Source organism: Trichoplax adhaerens, genomic scaffold (genome assembly GCF_000150275.1).
Source record: "Trichoplax adhaerens TRIADscaffold_6 genomic scaffold, whole genome shotgun sequence".
NCBI classification, from domain to species: Eukaryota; Metazoa; Placozoa; class Uniplacotomia; order Trichoplacea; family Trichoplacidae; genus Trichoplax; species Trichoplax adhaerens.
In genome coordinates this window covers 4,322,654-4,343,535 of record NW_002060948.1, presented here as the reverse complement: position 1 = coordinate 4,343,535, position 20,882 = coordinate 4,322,654, and the positions used below count along the sequence as shown (strand labels likewise).

The 20,882-nt window shown below is 32.4% G+C and overlaps 1 protein-coding gene across 1 annotated transcript; it reads left to right on the top strand.

Moving 5' to 3' along the window:
• Positions 1 to 5,756: 5,756 nt before the first annotated feature.
• TRIADDRAFT_57593 (uncharacterized protein) lies at positions 5,757 to 20,003 on the top strand (the record flags this gene model as incomplete). The annotated part of the gene is made up of 40 exons (XM_002113766.1): positions 5,757 to 6,014; positions 6,226 to 6,442; positions 6,684 to 6,797; positions 6,914 to 7,027; positions 7,098 to 7,211; positions 7,280 to 7,393; positions 7,467 to 7,580; positions 7,656 to 7,769; positions 7,976 to 8,089; positions 8,247 to 8,360; positions 8,661 to 8,774; positions 8,882 to 8,995; positions 9,331 to 9,444; positions 9,725 to 9,844; positions 9,947 to 10,066; positions 10,152 to 10,268; positions 10,396 to 10,515; positions 11,240 to 11,578; positions 11,742 to 11,861; positions 11,956 to 12,075; positions 12,256 to 12,375; positions 12,453 to 12,572; positions 13,222 to 13,338; positions 13,539 to 13,658; positions 13,741 to 13,860; positions 13,955 to 14,071; positions 14,258 to 14,377; positions 14,447 to 14,566; positions 15,091 to 15,210; positions 15,287 to 15,406; positions 16,127 to 16,246; positions 16,326 to 16,445; positions 16,830 to 16,955; positions 17,055 to 17,360; positions 18,086 to 18,144; positions 18,232 to 18,442; positions 18,601 to 18,771; positions 18,953 to 19,008; positions 19,131 to 19,228; positions 19,940 to 20,003. 40 exons carry the CDS (start codon positions 5,757 to 5,759, stop codon positions 20,001 to 20,003), a joined length of 5,310 nt encoding a protein of 1,769 aa, XP_002113802.1.
• Between the last annotated feature and the right edge of the window lie 879 nt (positions 20,004 to 20,882).

Sequence of the window (20,882 nt, the reverse complement as noted above, 5' to 3'; positions counted from 1 at the left end):
ACAACACATGGCTTACAATAATTTTCGCCATATTTATGCCAGATAAGGTTAACTTTTGTCGATATTATAGCAGATATCTAGGTTTAATTATCAGACGTGTATATGAAATTTATAGCTTCATTTTGATATCAAGAAATTATTGTAAATAAATAGATGACTATCAGACATGCATTGAAAATCCTTATTGCTGCAAATGATGATTATATACGTAGCCGTAGATCGTAGGAAGTCCAAAACTCAATGCATGGCACACAAATTCCATTATGCCGATCATTAACTGTTTACGTAAATGTGCAGATAACATTATATCGGTGCATTCCAGCACATGCTTACCTTCTGATTAAATACTTGCTTAAATAATATATCGAAAGTTAGAGTGTTATTGTGGCGCTTTTTGACTTGGTAGTTCGATAGTTTAAATCATTTTACATTACGGAACACGACGTTTGAAATTTATAGTAGTACTGCTTACAATTAACTGTTTTGAGCGCTATTCGGAAATTTCGTTGATTAGGCAATTCCTAAGATAATTTTTTCGATGATACCGCAACTTTCCTAAACTGTAATGTAACCTTAATAGTAATCAGTCCCATGTACACATATACTGTGTACTATCTTAAATGACTTAATTTAGGCTACAGTTTCGGTGTATGTAACTGATAAAACCGTAAAAAAATATCTACAATGTTCAAAGCGACAATCTACGATTGACTCAAAGCCCTGAGGTTAATATAGGACAATAGGAACTTACGACTCGTTTTTACGCTTGGATCGAAAGTATTTAAATTAGAGTATAAAACAGTAGCGAAAAAGTATTCATTATTGTTCTGCAATCCATTATTTTCTTATTTTACTGAACAAGCATAAACATACGTACGAAGAATGGAACATGTATAATCAGTTTTAATATGACTATTACTTTTGGTAGTGAAATTTTGTAAAGTTTTTGAGAAAAGATCTGAAATAAACCTGCTTCTTGTAGTTCTCCTTAAGTATGATACACCAGTAATTCGGAATAAATTGAGATTATTACAGGTTGCCATTAAGAATTTTCTACTAATCGCGGTATATAATTTTAGGGATAAGGACAATCCATGCCTTGTTCATTCAATTTCATAAGCAAAAACTATTGAATGACCTGCATTAGCTCACTCGATTTGGCATAAGAATGGAATTCTGCCATTGATATATTTTCCAAGGGAACTAAAATGGGTGCATCTATCTTTCCTAAGTATAGTAGTTATGTTTGTATTTTTTTGCTAGAATATCTACTGTTTGTGCATTTATCCATTGGCTATATAGAGCATACCGTAGCTGATTCATTTTTATTCAACCCTGTAGATAAAGTATGACGAACTAAAATTACTAAGCGATGTAAATTAAATCTCCGGATTTACTAAACAATTTTGTCAACCCTCTAATTGAATTCAATGTATTTTCCATTGTACCGGCGATTGAGATTGTTTCGAAAACTATCTTGGAGGCATATGCTATTGTCACTTCCTGGGTAGAAAACTCCTGGAGACGTTCCAACTGAGCAATATATAATAAATCAACAACGTCATGACAATATGAACTATAAGACTTTGAATAATTCTCCAAATTGAATAGCTGTTATCTTTTACCATGAAATCGCGTAAAACTCTGTATTTCCTATATCCCATCATGCTATTCCTCATAACTGGATTGAAGCATCGTTTTTAGTGCCGGCGGTGCCCTGTAAAATTTATAATTTACCTTATTTTCATATAGAGGGATCAATTATTATACGGAAGCATCCTAAATTGATCTATAGTCTATAATTTTTGGGGCCTTATTCTTTTAATACTTTCTTTAGAGTCAACATTTAGTTGTAATGAATGGTATTTTTCGCAGACAAAACAATTCGCAAGGAAGTGGGAGGGCTTCTTCGCCATAAATAATATATATAAATTGGTTCCAATGTACTGCACACACTCTATATAGAAACTATTCGGAGCAACAAATAGTATGCAACCTTGAATTAACCACTTGTTTACCTACTTTAGCAGCACCTTTAATCAGGAATCAACATATTGATATGGCTAAAAACATGGATGGAATAAAGTCTACCATATTTTACATCCATCTATCATTTATTATCATATTGGTGAGTAAAAATTTTGTTTTGTCCGGAAATCTAATTTGGCTTTCAAATCAATTTTACGTTTTTATCCTCTGTTAATGAATTTTATATCACGCTTAATTCCATTAACTTTATGCAAGATCTGTAGATACTTATTTAGATAATAAGAGTAAATTACGTTAGGGTTAAGGAATAAATTCGTGCATTCTGTATTTACTAGCAATCATTAGAATGCACGAAAAGTAAAACGTTTACGTGATTGAATGTCTTATCTCAAAAGCTAAGTTTTACTTTAAACTCAATCAGTAATTTATTTTTAATGTAATCGCATTTTATCACCAATTTTCTTACTTACTCCCGAAAATGGCTTTCAGGTCTTTGTCTATGTAACCTTTTATTCACTGATTAATTGCTTTAAGTTTTGGCTTTTAACAGACAAAACTTCTATTGCAATACTTTATAGCAATGGATCAATTAGAGTTTACGATTTAGTCAGATTTTGAACATTCTGAATTTCATTGGCAAATTTCCTTCATAACAAAATTTTATTTCCTGATTAAAAGAAAGATATATAATTTGTCAGGCATATTTTAGAGAGATTTAAGTGATTTAATATGCAAAAGCGGAATCACTTCGAATTCTAAATTTTTAGTCATTATAGCGTATTTTAGAATGCAGCTGAAACTTGATTTAGCACATTACCACTCAGATTATAAATTTTTTCGCATCTATTTTCTTACTTGCGCCGCTTTACCCTAAATAACTACTGCATAAATAATCAGTAACGCTATACTTGTTTATTAATTTTGCTGTTTTAGCAAACCAAATAGTAAAATTTCTATTACAAGGGCAATGCTATTCTAGCGTCATGTATGTTTGCCATAGATAACATTTTAGTTTGAATGTTAGATAAAATTTTAGTCTATCAGTACTTGACTGTTATATCTAAAAGGGGTAAATTATCATGAATTGAGTATATCGATTTTACTTTAAATGCACGGAAATAAGGCTATCAGTACATAGCAAAGTAATATATTAAAACCCATCTACAGCTGTATAGAAGCAGTAAAAGATTTATCAATCTTGTTACATAATAGAGCTTCTCCATAACTTCATAGTAGCGTAGTGGCTCTTTAATTGCATACATAGCGCAAACTAAGATTTATTAGTTTAATTAATTAGATTTGATGTTAAATCGGTGTTTTTTCCCCGCTATGAAATATGGATACATAAACTTCTTGCAGTAAATTGATGCAGTTTCATATGTAAAATATATACTACTGGACTGCATAATATACACATGCTAGGTTTTTTCAGTTTCACTTGATTTACTAGAATTATTCAAATATCACTCAACTTACTAACTAAAGGTTGTAGTCTATTAAAAGGATACTGTTTACAATCATAAAGAGCACTGGTACAAATTAATGCGTGGATTTGTAAAAACTATAATTGATCAACATTTTACATATGCGCATCAGAGCTATCTTCTTTGGAACTTGCACTAGCAATATTTGCATAGATTGTGTCATGCTTAGCAACGCCTTTTTTTATAATAAATCAATTAATTTTTAAAATAAATTACTGAACAAAGCTCTTATTCAGCCGCTGTAGGGACCTATCAGCGAAGTAGTAAACGAGCTTCCGGGTGATAGCTTAATTTGTAATAAATGATCTACTAATAATAAGTAAAACGTAGGAATGCTCTTGTCTGTTGACCGTGCTATTTTGTAAAAGAAGTGGTCAGTAGATTTTCTGTGGAATACTATATGCTGTATTTTAGATAGGAGTTTACCGCACCTAATGAATTAATGCAGTAAAGCTTTAATCTATTCATTGCATGAACTATCCGTAATTGTCGAACATAAGCTTTTATCAGATTATTCCGCTATATGATTTTCTTTGGATCAAATCATTCAATTTCGTTCTTATAATTTATCCTGAGAGTACGAATTATTACAGTTACTCACAAAAGTCTTATAGAATGAGCCTCGCTTGAACTAACGTGGATCATCTAAATTCCGAGCATCTTGTTTCGTTCATACTCCACAACACGTCTAACCTTATAAGAATGCTTGAATATCAACTGTTGCTTATGTTTCCAGTTCGGATAGCTCTTTGAAGCAAACGATTAGTTAATGTATTATAGAGATAAAATTCAAGTTTAGCTGATAGCCTAATAAAATAAGGAATCTGTGTATTCGTAATTGTAGATTACATCATAATGTGCAGACGTAACATATAGTCAAAGTGTATCTATAGGTATAAGCTCTTCTTAATTATTTATGGAAGAAGAATGATACACTTTATTTACCTTATTGTAAAGCAAGCACATTCAACGTAGTTAAGTATAAACATAATAATAGTTCGAAAATAGTTTGGCAGAACATCAAAGAGAGATATGAAATTAATAACCAAGTAATTACTAGTAATCTTGCGCAATTATTCAACGTAATACTAAGATAAAATCAAGACTTGTGGTAACTGATGCCGTTATGTAATACAGATACAATATCTATTCGTAATTATAGCTGCAGATTACGTCATACTTTATACTCGCATCATATCGTCAAAGTTTATCAATAGGTATAAGCTCTCTGTAATTATAAATAATTAATAGAAGAACGTAGCTCTTTATATACCTAACTGTAAGTTCAATACTTTCAATGTACGCGTAGTTTACTCGCAGCGCCAAATTAATTAGTGCTTGGGTTTTGCAACCCCTTAGGTTCGCAATCATGTAACTCAAAATCTGAGTTATTAAAATCGAACAATCTCTAGCATGACATAAGATCGGGTAAATACCGTGTTTAACCTTGAAAGTATCGTTATCAATAGAACACTTGACAGGAGATGAATTCACTTTTCTTCCCTCATAATAACAGTCGACAGTGGCTAAGATAATCCGGATAATCGACTTAGCCCCCACGAGAACATTTCCATATTATCTAATAGTTATACGCGTATTAAGGCATTACACAAAAACACTACCTTATATAGCCGACTACTGCAGCATTATGCACACATAGTACAAACAGTATAAGTACACCGTTTCATGAAATTACCTTATAAGCATAGTAGACTATTCCACTTCTTAATGCTACCGTACTTAAATTACTACCATAATTAGCTGAAAAGCTACACGCAGTAAAGAGCAATGGCCTCATAAGTATTTCAAGAAAATAATTGAAATTTGCATCTTATTTTTTATTGAATACAGTCTGTATCTTTTGAGATACTATATCAAAAGTGCTTAACGTATTTATCAAATCTTCCATCTATACTTTCATTTTTATTTATTTGCAATCTTATCCCATATACTTTTTCGTAAAATTAAAGGTGTTTCACATATATCTTTTCATGTATTTTTAATCGTTTTATTCTGTATATAAGGTAGGGTTCAATTTAATTATAAGGGTATTCTGTAGAAGCTCGTGAACCTTTAGGGTGTTTACAGGTTAACTTAAAGTGCTGTTCGTGAAATTTAAGCGGGTTTCGCTAGATAGCCATAATTGAATTAATAACTGTTTAATATACATCAGTGCTCCAAACGAGATAACAACATGATTAATTAATTTTCTTTCGTGTCTTTAACATTAATTTTTAGTTAAAAGACGAATTATGCTTCGGAAATCAACAAGGCAATCTCACTATGGATTTAGGAATTTTTACCAATCCTGGGGATAAAATCACTGATCGTAAACGTTGTGATGGAACTAAGTTAAACGCTTGCGAATACGAATTTCGGTTCCAGTTGGGTACTACTTCTAATCCAACGCAATATTGGTCTTTTACCACAATGGTATTTAATTACTTTGTCCATAGCGGTTACAATTTAAGCAAACATAAATTAACTGAAGATGGGCGTGTTAAATTGCCTGTTACTATTCCATTTAATGGAGATTGGCCGGTAAGCTTTAAAAGATCGCAATATATAGTATGTAGCTACTATCACTGATATCCGATTATAAATTTGAGAAAATTTTGAACAGATAACCAGTATTTTTTATAAATAAATTATAGATTGATACGATAGGGTATAAATAATGCCTTTAGATCTATGAGATTAAATGCGCCAACTATTTTATTTGGATATATACCTTGCAATAATACCTGTACAGAGAAATCTTCAGGTCAAAATAGGTATTTACGATCGAGATGGTGATACTCCTCCGTATACGTATGAATTTCTCGGTCAAATTGACGAGCCACTAGCGATTGATGCTGGCACAACAGTGCAAAAAACACTAGCTGCGAAACCTAGAACAGTACTAACCCTCTCTGTAAAATTTACAGTTACATGCATTAGTCCGTACTATGGTATATCTTGTATTGCTGGTGAGTAGTCATTTATACACATTTAAAATTAAACAAGGGTTGCATACTAGTAACAAACTAAAGCACGTGACTGATTTCAATTATAACGATGTCCTTTCATATGTCTTAATCAGTATCGTATTAAAGTTATAAATCAATAAATAGAACAATTTAATTTAGTTCGTATAACTTTTATCTGACTCTAGAACTACTTTTAGATATCGAAATCGATGATTCAATTTATAATACTTGTATAATTCAGGTGACAATGAGTGTGCTTCCAATCCATGCTTAAACTCAGCAACGTGCGTTGATGGAGTCAACAGTTATACATGTCTCTGTTCAAAAGGATGGACAGGCAGCCGTTGTGGCCAAGGTAGTATATATTTTTTATAACTTTCAACATGTACTGTACTTCACAGCATTTATTTAACTATTGACTTTTCTGAAACAGTTACGGTAATCTTTTACGACTTTGTATGTTTCGTCTAGATTTTAACGAATGCTCTTCTAATCCATGTTTAAATGCAATCAATTGCACTAACGGTATTAATAGTTACACCTGTCACTGTCAAACCGGCTGGACTGGATATCAATGTGGACAAAGTTAGATACATTATAAGTAATCTTAGTAAAGTACAATATTGCCCTATAACTTATTTCTTATTTGACTTAGAAATTAGTCACTGCTTTTCCAGTTCATGTTTAAACGGAGCCAGCTGCATTAACGGCGTTAATAACTATACTTGTCACTGCCTGACTGGCTGGACTGGAAATCGATGCGAACAAAGTTAGATAGATAATTAATTTTAGTAATATAAAATATTGATAAGTAATTTATTTACTTAAATGACGTAGATATTGATGAATGCTCTTCGAATCCATGCTTAAATGAAGCTAACTGCACCGATGGCATTAATAAATATACTTGTCATTGTCTAGTTGACTGGACTGGAAAGCAATGCCAACATAGTTAGTAACATAATTAAAAGTTCCTCAATAATACTTAATACAGTTCGGTAATTTTCTTGCTAATTTGGCGCAGATGTTGATGAATGCTCTTCTAATCCATGCTTAAATGGAGTTAACTGTACTAATGGCATCAATAATTATACATGTCAATGCTTAACTGGCTGGACAGGGGATCAATGTGATCGAAGTTAGACATATATAAATTTTGGTAATATGGCAGCCGCAATTATTTCTAAGTTCTCAATTGCATATTTTACTATAGATATTGATGACTGCGTCTCTAATCCATGTTTAAATGAAGCTAACTGTACTGACTTGATTAACAACTATACCTGTCATTGCTTAGCCGGCTGGGAAGGGGCACGGTGTGAACGAAGTATGATATATTTAATTTTATTGATAAAAAATGATTTTTCCTTGATGCATTTCGCTCATTTATTTCACATATTAAATTTCTATCCCAATCCATCTTTAAATAAAGCTACTTTCAATTTGAATACGTATAGTTTTAGCCATAGAAATTCATTTTAATAGCAAGTAGCAATTGATAATATTAAAGAATAATTGAAATGCATTATTTAGATACCGATGAATGCTCCTCTAATCCATGCCTCCATGAAGCGTCATGTATTGATGGCAATAATAGCTATACATGTCACTGCGCAGCTGGATGGACTGGTGATCATTGTGAACAAAGTTAGGGAGACTGTTCAAACTTTATAAATGAAATTAAATTATATATATTATATTTATTAATTAATTCTGTAAGAAACTGCCTATATTTTTGAATTAGTGACATATTTTAGCTTTTGTAATAATTATAATTTCAATGCACCTCCATGTTTTCGCTTAGATATTAATGAATGCTCTTCTAATCCGTGTTGGAATGAGGCAACATGTGTTGATTTGATAAATGGCTATAAATGTCATTGTGTAAATGGATGGAATGGTAGTCTGTGCGAACAAGGTCGGATCTTTGCTTTAATACATCATGCAAAAGAAACATCGATAAATGCAGCTAATTTTCAAATTAAAATAAGAGAACTTCTGCTCTAAATAATATTATTTTGTCATAAATTGTTTTTGATGAATTAAAATGTGCATTTCGTTGCTGATGACTTTTCACTTTTAAAATTGTAACGGAAGGAAAAAATAATTGATGGAGTTCGTTAGACAAATCTCATTCTTACTGTAGTCTTTCATAGAAAATTAATTCACTTTCCTTGCTATAGTAGATAATGAATCATAGATATCGATTATTTTGTAGAAATTAATGAATGCACCTCTAATCCATGCTTAAATGGGGCTACCTGCATTAATGGCATCAGTAACTTTACCTGTCAATGTCAGTTTGGATGGAATGGGAATATGTGTGAGCTAGGTAAATCACTGTTTTACAATTCTAAGCTGCAGTCAATTAAGGCGCTGATACTACTCCGCTCTCAGTATGAAGATATATTTTAATATTGTTTAAACTTTAATATTTAGATATTAATGAGTGTGCTTCTAATCCATGCTTACATGGAGCAAACTGCTCGCATGGTATTAACAGCTACACTTGCGAATGTGCCCATGGATGGAACGGCAGTCGCTGTGAATATAGTGAGTATAAGTACAACTAATTTTGATATCATAACTTTAGTTCGCGTTATAGTTATTAATTAAAAAGATAAAATTTGGGTTCAAAAATCCGTGCTAAGCTTAGTTCAACTTAATGATTTAGATGTTAACGAGTGTGCTATAAACAATTGCCTGAATGATGCTATCTGTATTGATGCTAACAACACTTACTCTTGCTGGTGTGAGGATGGATGGAATGGCAGCCATTGTGAACATAGTTAGGATGATTTCAATTACTTTCACCTGATAAATTATTTAGCGATTACATATTAGAACAAGCTACGGCATCACTTCACTAATTGTTTAAATTTTTCCAGATATTGATGAATGTATATCCAACCCTTGCCTTAATGAAGGAACATGTAACGATGGTGTTAATGGTTATTCTTGTCAATGTATCGAGGGGTGGGGCGGAAAATATTGTCAAAATGGTAAATAAATTTAATAGCAAAATCTTGGCTACATCATATCCGCAGAAAATTTTTCATTATAATTTGTAATCGTGCTTGAAATGATATCGATTTATCGTTTTTCACAAAATATATTATTCATTTCCGGTTCGTTGGTATCCGAGATTTTGGAATTAGTTTATATTGTAACGTTTAGAAACCTTTGTCACGTAATAAAGTATTAATTAGCATATGTCACGATTAATACTATTGATCCTGCTATATTCAAACGCCTAATGCATGGGCGCATTGTACTATTTAGATACCAATATTTGCCGTAGAAGTAATCCTTGCGAAAATCATAGTGTTTGCCGTTACACTGGAGATTACAACTACAACTGCAGTTGCCTACCTGGCTACGTAGGAAAAAATTGCTCTAATGGTTAGTGCTTTCTTGCATTCAAGAAGAAGACAGCCGAATATATAATATTCACTTAATGCATTTTCTATCATAACTAATAAAAGTGTCTGTTTTGACAATAAGATACTTATCTATGTCGTTCAAGCTCACCTTGCCAAAATGGTGGTACATGCCAAGATAACGCAGCTTATGACTATTCTTGCATATGTGTGTCAGGCTATACAGGGCAAAATTGCTCTCAAAGTAAGTCAGTACTTCATTCATGGATCAAAAATCGTATAATCTTTATCAAACTAACATCCTACTGCTATTTGTTTTTTACCTTAAGATATCAAAAATTGTGCATCTACTCCTTGTAAACACGTTAACGCTACTTGCCTTAATAGCCTTAATAATTACACCTGCGTATGTCCTTCAGAATGGACAGGCCGAAATTGCGAGCTCGGTTATAATCGATGATAGCGACATAATTTATCTATGAAATGGGATAATGTTATGTAAAGCTTACAACAAATCTTACTGTGGATTATTTAATAAAAATCTCGCTCATTTAATCTGCGCTAAATTTATAGATACCAATCCATGTCGTACAAGTAACCCCTGTAACAATCAAGGAATCTGCAAGTATGTGACAAATTACATCTACAATTGCAGCTGCTTCTCAGGATATATTGGAATGGATTGTGAGGAAGGTAAAATATTAAGTGTCAAGTCGGAATGTATTTCTCTTGATTCTTAATATTGCGAACTTATTATAATAGCGTTCGTTTATATTAAAGATGTGCAATTGTTGTAAGTGCTGTATTACTGATTAGTTACCGATTAGTTGTTGTGATATATACCAATCACGAAATTCCAAATTTTAGAAAAATAAGGGCTTTATTGAATCTTATATAAAGATTAACTACACAGCTCTACTCTAGCCGAATACTACTTCTAAAGACTTCTAGAACGAACTAACAGAATAATCTAAAGTTGCATGCTTTTATACTTTTCGTAGCATTCGCAGCTACAATCCGCATGGCAACCTTTTACCTTATTTTACACATAGTTAAATTATTCTTAGTAAGACTATTCTACTGCGGACCATCATTAATCCAATATGGATACGACTACAGTACTTACGTAGACATTATTCACACCAGCCAAAGTACAATGAATTAACCATATCCTAATATATGATTTACAGTTCTATTTTTACCTATAGCCATATTAGTAACTTAACAGCTTACTGTATATAGTCATCTGTACTCTAGCATAGAGTCTCTACCACTACAGTCTATAGTTACAGCTACCAAATATCTCTTAGGATAAATATCTACCGTACATTATACTACACATGGCTAACAGTCTACAATCACAATACTAAGTTACATTACAGTTGTCTTATTATTATGTAATCTTTCTTGTATCTAGACGTTAATGTCTGCAGAACTACGACACCTTGCGGCAATGGTAGCGCCTGTACTTTTCTTGAACCTTATCAATATAATTGTACTTGTAAATCTGGCTATACAGGAAAACATTGCTTACAAGGCAAGATAATATCTGTCGAATTATTGCAATATAATAATAATAAGCGTGCTAGAATGAAAACTTTCTTAACCTGTGCTAGGGCTATTTGTTCCATTCATACTTTAGATATCAATGAATGTGTATCTAATCCTTGCAATAACCAAGCTACATGCATCAATGAGGTTAATGGATATCGGTGCCAATGTCCACGAAATTGGATTGGTATTCATTGCGATACAAGTATGTTGAATTCTAATTTGCAAATTGGAAAATTGTAATCGCAAAGAACAATGACGACAAAAATTTATGGCTGTCAAAATGCATACACTTGTGCCGTATGATTGAACAGATTTAATAACTTGAGATTTATTCACTACATCTTTATAATATTTTCTCTTTGTAGATGTTAATATATGTAATAGAAGTGATCCATGTGAAAACGGAGCTGCATGTCACAGTTTAGGAAAATTCTCTTATAACTGCACTTGTAGTCAGGGATATGCTGGCGTAAATTGTTCTGAAGGTTAGGGAAACAATTTTTTAATAGCATAATTGATTGATAATCACTAAAGTGCAAATGATGACTTACGGTACTTAAGATACGAATTTGTGAACAGATACTAATGTATGTCGTATGGACCATCCTTGCCAAAATGGAGGAGAATGCCGGTATATCGAAGCTTACATTTATGTCTGTATATGTCCGCCTAAATACACTGGCCAAAACTGTACTCAAGGTCAATATAAAATTACAGTTATTAATTATGCAACTCCAATCACGAAACGATAATTCATAAAAAATCATCCTATAAAGTAATTCGGAACTTGATTCTACCATTTTCTTTAAACTATATATCAATAAAATCATTTCTTTAAATGAAACTGTAACTAAAAGGTTCTTATTGGTATTGCAATAGACACCGATTTATGCCGAACTGTACAACCATGTCAAAATGGAGGAATTTGTCAATTTATCGATCCGTTCACTTACAATTGCAGCTGTAAATTTGGTTTTACTGGCATCAATTGTTCGGATGGTACAGTACCTTTTATTAGCAAAGAAATATCCATGCCATCTTTATTTAATTATCATGTTGTCATTGGATTACTGTAGATACCAACATTTGTTTAGCGGATTCACCTTGCCAAAATAATGGTACATGTACTAACTTGGGTGATTACCAGTATAGATGTACCTGTCCATCTGGTTACACTGATCAAAATTGTAGCCGAGGTAGATGTTACGGTGTTGCCTTGTCATTAGGATAGTTTAATAAGTACAGTAGTAGCTAGTATGGAGAATATCCATATTTGTAGTGCTAGGTAAGATAAGTGATGCCTTAACGTGGATGATATTTGTAAATAGTTCATTACATATTTGATATTGATTGTTATTGTGTGATAGATAGCAGTAAGATGATTTAAGTTCTAGTTGATGATAGCTGAATTAGACAACCTACGAGCTTAGATTAAGATTAAGTATGAGTAAGAGATTCAAAATATTTACTGATAGAAAAGCTATGTAAGGAGCACCTCAGTTCGAGATATTTCTCCTAGTAAGGTATAATAACAATACTGTTGTTGTTTACAAATTAGACGGTTCCTATATAAACGGGAATATTTGAGTTGAGAGTGTGGTAAAAAGTTGTAGATGTATCTTTGCTAATAAAAGTTTCATCTTTACAGTCTTTTGCTGTGTAGGTTTAACGTTAAGTAAAAGGGCGTTTAAGTCAGTAGTTACTTATAGACTTTTACTATACGTTACCTTGTCGCAGAAGTGAAATTGTGACAGTAGAATATAATTGACTACCTCAAATTTTGATCAAAGCGCTAAATTATTCTTATTATATGATTAGTGTGAGAACTATTTTTTCCTTTGTTAGATATTAATGAATGCCTATCAAATCCATGCAAGCATCCAGAGTCGAAGTGTAGTGACGATATTGGAAGGTACATATGCAAATGTCCTCCAGAATGGACAGGCAGGCAATGCGAAACGCGTAAGTTAAATCGTTAAGGCTGAGCAGTACTATAAATATTTGTATTTAATTTAAATGTTGATTGCAATCACAATTGGTAAATTGATTACTTAATAAATATTCGTATATGTTTATTACGACATAAAAAAGAAGTCTTCATCAGCTTGTCACTGTAAATATTGCCACAAATAATTCATTAATTGTTAGGTTTAAATCTTTAGGGGCAAATATATGCCACTCATTTAATCCATGCGAAAACGGCGGAACTTGCGAATATAGTGGTCATTACTCTTATAATTGCACTTGTCAGCCGGGCTATACCGGCGCAAATTGCTCAGAAGGTGATATGTAGCATTTTTATTTATTTCTATCTTATCTTATAAAACAACTGACGAAAAATATTATATACGCTTATTTTATCAGATACATTTGCATGCCGGGTTATCTCGCCATGTCAGAATGGCGGAATTTGTCACAATATTAGAGATTTTAATTTTCGTTGTCAGTGTGTTTATGGCTTTACTGGTCCAAATTGTACGGAAGGTAATTCAAATCTCGAAGTACATTCTTCGACCTAGAAAAAATTTTACCCAATAATTAAGATTTTGGCCTCAGCTTTGCTACTATTAATCGGCAGATATTAATGAGTGCGAATCAAATCCTTGTACCGATGGGGCCATAGATTGTATCAATGGAAACAACAGCTATATTTGTCAATGTAAGGTCGGTTGGACTGGCAGCCGTTGTGAAATAGGTACTAAATATAAAATGTATTTATGATAACCTTGGTAGTAATTACAGCAGTCAATAGATGACAAAAAATGGTAGTGTTTGCTTTGCATTAATCAAGCTAAGTAGTTAATGGAAGAAACTGATTGTCGCTACTTGGATTAATGTTTAATATTGAAATAACTACCTAATTTTATCGTCACTTGTATAGATGCTGACCAATGCCGTCAGCACAATCCTTGCGAAAATAATGGTACCTGCCAATATTTAGCGGAGTTTTCATATAGCTGTAATTGCAGCAACGGTTATACTGGAAAAAACTGCTCAGAAGGTATATTGTTTTATTCTCCTTTATTCCGTATTGAAATAATGATTATTAAATTTTCTCGCCATGATTAAGACACCAATGTCTGTAGGCAAAATTCTCCTTGCAAAAATAATGGAACATGCGAATTTATAGAACCCTATGATTATACTTGCAATTGTATTACTGGTTATGGCGGCCAGAATTGTACTGACGGTATGACGCCAATATAAAACAATTTAATTATTACTCTTAGGGAAATGATTTTCTCTTTACTTAGGATTTAACGTTTGTCTATAATATTAAATAAATAGTATTTAGGATGGTGTGATTTACTACAATTGAGCGCATATTTAGTGCTAAATCATGATTCCCTGCTATTTTGAAGTATCTTAATTTTAGTTAGTATTTAACAATGTATAGCTCTAAATTAGCATGCTGAGTCCTAATGACCTAATTTGAGTAGTTTTATCATAGCTCAGTCACTTAAATAGATAAATCTGATATTAATACTATTCAAATACCCATGCTTTGTTATCTGGAGCTATTTGGTGAAGTAAAATTATCCATCAGAGCTCATGGCCTTCGACTATGGTTGTCATAAGAATCGCAGTTATTTTATGTTGAAGATTAATGATAATCCTACTACAACGACGATTCTTAGTGCAGTCGGAAGCATTCATGGATATTTTATCTTGTTACTGGAAACTTTTCAAAGTAATAATTTCTATTTTATTTAGTTACTAATTTATGCCGTACACTCAAACCGTGTCATCATAACGGAACGTGCGTTTTCATAAAAGACAACGAATATAGATGTAATTGTGTATCTGGTTACACCGGCAAAAATTGCTCTATCGGTCAGTAAATAAAGAAATAGCATTGAAGACTTTCGCTTATTATAGCAATTAAAGCTAGATAATATTTATAATTCAGACCAGTTCGTATGTCGTTCGAGCTCACCCTGTGCTAATGATGGCGCTTGCCATGATATCGAAGAATACCGATATAGATGCAATTGTAAACCTGGTTATACCGGCCAAAATTGTTCTCATAGTAAGGAAATTCGTAAAATGTGCTTAAATAACCTCAATGATGAACTATATACTATCGAAATTGTTATTATTACTAGTCCCTTGTATTCTTAATAACCGAAGTCGTTTGCTCAATCTTAGACACTAACCCATGTCGAACGATTTCACCATGCAAACATGGCGGCTCGTAAGTTTTCAACGGAGATCACTCATATAACTGTTCCTGTCAGACTGGTTATGTAGGCGTAAATTGTTCTATAGGTAACAAGAAATTCTTATTTGTAAACCTACTCAGCTATATTGCTTTTAAATTTTTCAATAAGTGCTTATCAAATATCCTATCAACCAGCAAGTGGCATGCGAACCTATATAATAAGCAAGATTGATAACCTTTTATCGTATCTCACTTGAGAATATTATATGAAATACTGCTTGAAATAAGCTTATACCTGATAATTCAAAATTTTATAATTTAAAAGCGAAATAAACTATCGCCTGGTCATACTATAAATAATATATGGTTATTGTTGTACATGTTGAAATTGGAAATTATAATTTAACGAAATCAATCCGCACCTAAGTTATTATTTCTTGATTTATACCATTTATTTTAAATAAATACTCAGTAGAACTGTATGATAGAAATAGTTTATGATAGTATAGTTTACATATAGAAATCATTGCTGCAACAAAGTGAATACTCTGCACGTAAAATCATCTGATTTAAATGTTATTAATTTAGATGCTAATTTATGTCGCTCAAGTCAACCATGTCAAAATGGTGGAACGTGCATTTACCTAAATAACTACGAATACAGATGCAACTGTTCATCAGGTTACACTGGCAAAACATGTTCTAGCGGTTAGCTACTGACATGATAATTTTGATATTTCTTAATGATTGTCTCGGTAATATGTCTGCTTGATATTTGCGATTTTAGTTCAGTCCATATGTCGCTCACGGTTGCCCTGCACTAATGGTGCTACTTGCCACGATATTGCAGGATTTTTATATAAATGCGATTGTATATCGGGTTATACCGGCAAGAATTGCACAGATGGTAAGTAAAATTCTGTAACAAAGTTATGATAAAGTGAAGCCCTTCGTAGCAGTAAATGTAATGAGTGTTCCAGACGCTGTTTGGTATAAATGATCGCTCTCAGAATCTGAGGGTTCGAATGATTTCTGATGCGCTGATAGCAAATATATTAGTTCTTGTCGATGTCGTTAATTTGCAATCCATGATTATAAATGAAATTAGTCTGAAAAAGTTTTTGTACTATAAACTGTATATAAACTGCAGTATAATTAGAATTAAACAACTTTTTCTTTTAAACAATTTTAGTAATTCATTAAGTATTTGATCAATAGCAGTAAAGTATATTAAGTTAATTATTGAGTGAGCGTGTCGCTAATAGATTTTATGTCCTCATTTCTGTTGCAGATGCTAATCCATGCCGTAGAGTTTCTCCTTGCAAGAATGGAGGAAAGTGTAATTTTGTGCGGAATTTTAAATATAGCTGTAACTGCACAAATGGCTACACAGGCATTAATTGTACTAACAAAAGTGGTAAATCCTAAGCAGCAGCTATAAACAAAAATATTCATTACACTACCTTGACTTGCTATTGATAGTTAAGACGGTAACAACAATTCATCATCATTATAGGTAATAGTATCCTGCCGACATCAATCACAAATTTAACAATTACTGAATTCAATTGCTCTACGATTAAAGTCGAATGGAACATTAATAACTTTCAAAATAACAGAGCGGCTGATCTTCATGTTCAGTACAGAAAACTAACCGAACAGAACCTGAACACATTACCGTCAATTCCAAAGTCTGGTCGCAACAGTATTAACTTGTTTCATCTTGGAATAAACGTAACTTACGAGGTTTCAATAATATTAAAAGTCAATAAAGCCACGAATGAGTATAAAGAATTCCGTCAGTCTGTAAAGCACGTAATAGGTAAGTTGCGGCAAATAATAATTAAACATTTTGCCTACGACTTTGAAGAGGGTAACTTCGAAAGTGGTGGTTTGAATTTAGGGAAGATCTTTTAAGGGCAAATAGGTTTTTAATCATTTTCTATCGGTCATTTAGAATTGCTTTTTGTGATTTAGATCAATTTGGAATAATATAAGAATTGTTTTATTTTTACATATAGGACTTTAGTAAGAAAAACTCTTACTAATACTAATTGATCAACAGTAAGAATTTAACATTTATAATTAACATAGAAACTACATGTGCCAATTCTCCAACATCAGGACCACAACCGACAGTATCGGTACTGGCACAAGTCGCCATGATTGCCGGAGCTAGTAGTGGAGGCTTATTAGTAATAATCCTATTATTGATTGCCGTTTTATTCTGCAAGAGACGAAGCAAAATGTATATTTATATGAATTATTCGTCCAGAATTAGCAGTTAAAACTTAAAATCACTTTTGATGTCAAACTAAAATTATCTTTATTTATCTACCCAAATTCCTTAAGGTGCTTCAATAATAAACCGACTCGACCAGCCCGTTCAATGACATTAACTCCGATGTTATGTAAATTAAACTGATTATACCGTATATTGTGATAATTAAACCTGATTCATGGTTACTTAATGCAATCTTGCAAATCTCACGTAATATAATAGACCGCAAATTAATTTTTAATTTTTTAATTGATCGTTACTCAAAGCGGAAGATGATGATGATCCTGATGAATACCCAAATCGAAGACCTGGAACTCCAATAGCTGTTAGATAAAACTTGAGTTTTAGGATTCATTAATAATATGTAAATTCTGCAGCCTTCTGTGTTAAATTTTTGGTTTACAATTGTTAGCATCTAGAACTGTATACCACAAATAGAATAGAACATATTGATATGGCTGATATGGCCAATGCGGGATCTTCGATGCGAACGTATGAGAGAGATAATGGTATGCCTGTCAATGGAACGGCAACAGTGCAAGATGGCAATTCTGATCCGTTAAACGCTTCTCCAGCTGATGATGTGTATGCTTCCGTAAGTCCAGTCAGAAGTTTACAGGAAGGTAATCCTAGGATGCAAATATAAAACACAACAGAGACTAAATATTGATAATTAATGAAATCATAAGTAACGGTATCAGGTGTGAAAGAATTCGAATAATCATGAAAGCTTCCTGCGCGGTAATTAAATTATATCAGCATTTGCATTACCTAATAATAGGTCCTCACCCATATCTAGACAACGAAACTAGAGCGAGTATGGTTTACGAAGCTTTACAATTTGGTTATAATCCACCTAGTCTACCAATAAGTACACCTTGTAACCAAGTAAATGAAAATGAGCATGGAAGTGAACAAAATCAAAATCGGTCAGCTGGAAACTATATCCATGGTAAGCTGCATAATGAATATAATTTGCAATTTATAAATTAAAAAATCGATGCGGAAAGAGCTGACTGCAGATGTACAGTAACTGCATGTGGAATGAATCAATATCTTAAAACGGTTCTTAGTGCCATCTATTAAATCATTATCTTCATCAATATCACGTTTACTTAATATTATATTTACAGAATCAGAAGCTGAAAATATCTATCAGACTTTGAAATTCGCTGCAAAAGATAATCAGGTAGACCATAAATAACCAAAATGGCTAGCTTATATTTTGCCAACGATTACTGGCTAAAATTGTCTTTCGTTGATAAGACTGCAAATAATGATGCCCTCTCTTAATAACTGACTTATTCATAGTCAAATCGTAATAACCAAGTCTATCTTCAAACTTTGCCTGAAACTGGCGAAGTTAAGCGAGTCATCCATTTGCAGTCAAGTCACGATGATAATGGCAAGTATGCTGAGTTAGATCGAAGCTCTATGTTCTAACTCTTTACATCGATTTCTTTCATGGCTGATATTGCGGAAATATTTGAATGTGAAATATTGATTCTTTCACCGAATAATCGATGATGTCTGGAAAACACAAGTCAAGATATTCAAATCCTTCGCGTGTGATATATTACTATTCAATTTGTATAGATTGTTCCTCATAAATGATCTATATGTTCTGATTACCTCATACGAGTTTAATATTTATAAGATTATCTATTCGTATCTTATCCAATAGTTGCATTGATTGTTGGCTACTGGTTTCTATTGAGTTGTTAGCTTCAGTAGAACGGAAACTTTATGTGATACAGCCTCGATATATCCCTGCTTTATGCGTGTTAGGCGTACGCAAAATCTTCTGTTAAATTCTAGGTACACAGAGTTCCTTGTGAATTCAAATGCAAGAGCTTGCAATTTAAAGTGAAAAGCAAATAATATCAAGAGACATTTAATCGTTTTATATTGTAATAGTTAATTATTAGCTTATAATAGTAACTAGAATTTGCATGGTGATATCTGCTATTAATGCGCAATAAATGAGACTTGTAATTTTATAGTGAAATAAGATAATAAATGTATTAGGACGGACATATTCTGTAAAGCTATAGCATTTAAAATTGCGTAATGATGCTGCTATAATGAATAATAAAGGGGATTTTCATTTCTATTATTAGAAAGGGCAACAAGTCTAGCCTAAAAGGACATTTTTTCGATATTATGTCTACTATTAATGGATAACAAATGAGATTCGTAAATATACCGCAAAAATATAAGGAAATATATGTGGCGTATCAGAATATATTCTTCAGAGCTATAACATAAGAAATTGGATGATGATATTTTCTTTTAAGTAAATAAAAAATGAGATTTGTAATTATATAGTAAAAATATACTTATAAATTCACCCCAAGGCAATAATCACACCCTACCTCTAATTCTGTTTAAGAAAATGAGGAGCATGGTTTTCTAGTATAAATATTTGTCACGAAAGTAATCTTCATGACGTATACTTTATTTCAATGTTCTATATATGTTTATAACACAGAAATGTTTTACGGTCTGCTTAATTATAATTATAGTAGTTAACAGTTGATAGCCTTAATTTAGGATTAAATAGACTAAAATAGTAATTGTCAAGCAGTTAAACTGGATTGTATCTATCATCTCCGAAGTTTTTAAGGTTCAAAGACAATTCCTAAGTTAGAGGAAATGTGTTAGTAGGATAGCTTAATATGCATCCGCTAAACTATTATTAAGCATTGATCATTTTAATACTGATATGGTAAATTTAGTAGGATCATTAAACCCTGCCTACTTTGAAAAACTAGTTGACTCGTATTCCAAATAATAGTAGTGTAGGATAGAAATTACTCTCTCAATCCTTGTTGCAAGTTAAGGCTATTCCTAGCTCGTAACAATATTCTACATTTAAGATAGAGGCAATAATTTTCTTAACTTATTAATTAGAATCAGACTTGTAGAAAAAATAAGAGAATCACTGCTGATATGTGGTAGTAGAAAATTGTCTGAGTATGAAAATTACTAATAGAATGATGGTAGATTATGTTAATACTTGCATAATGATCAGTTTTGATTGGGTAATGACTTGTACATTGA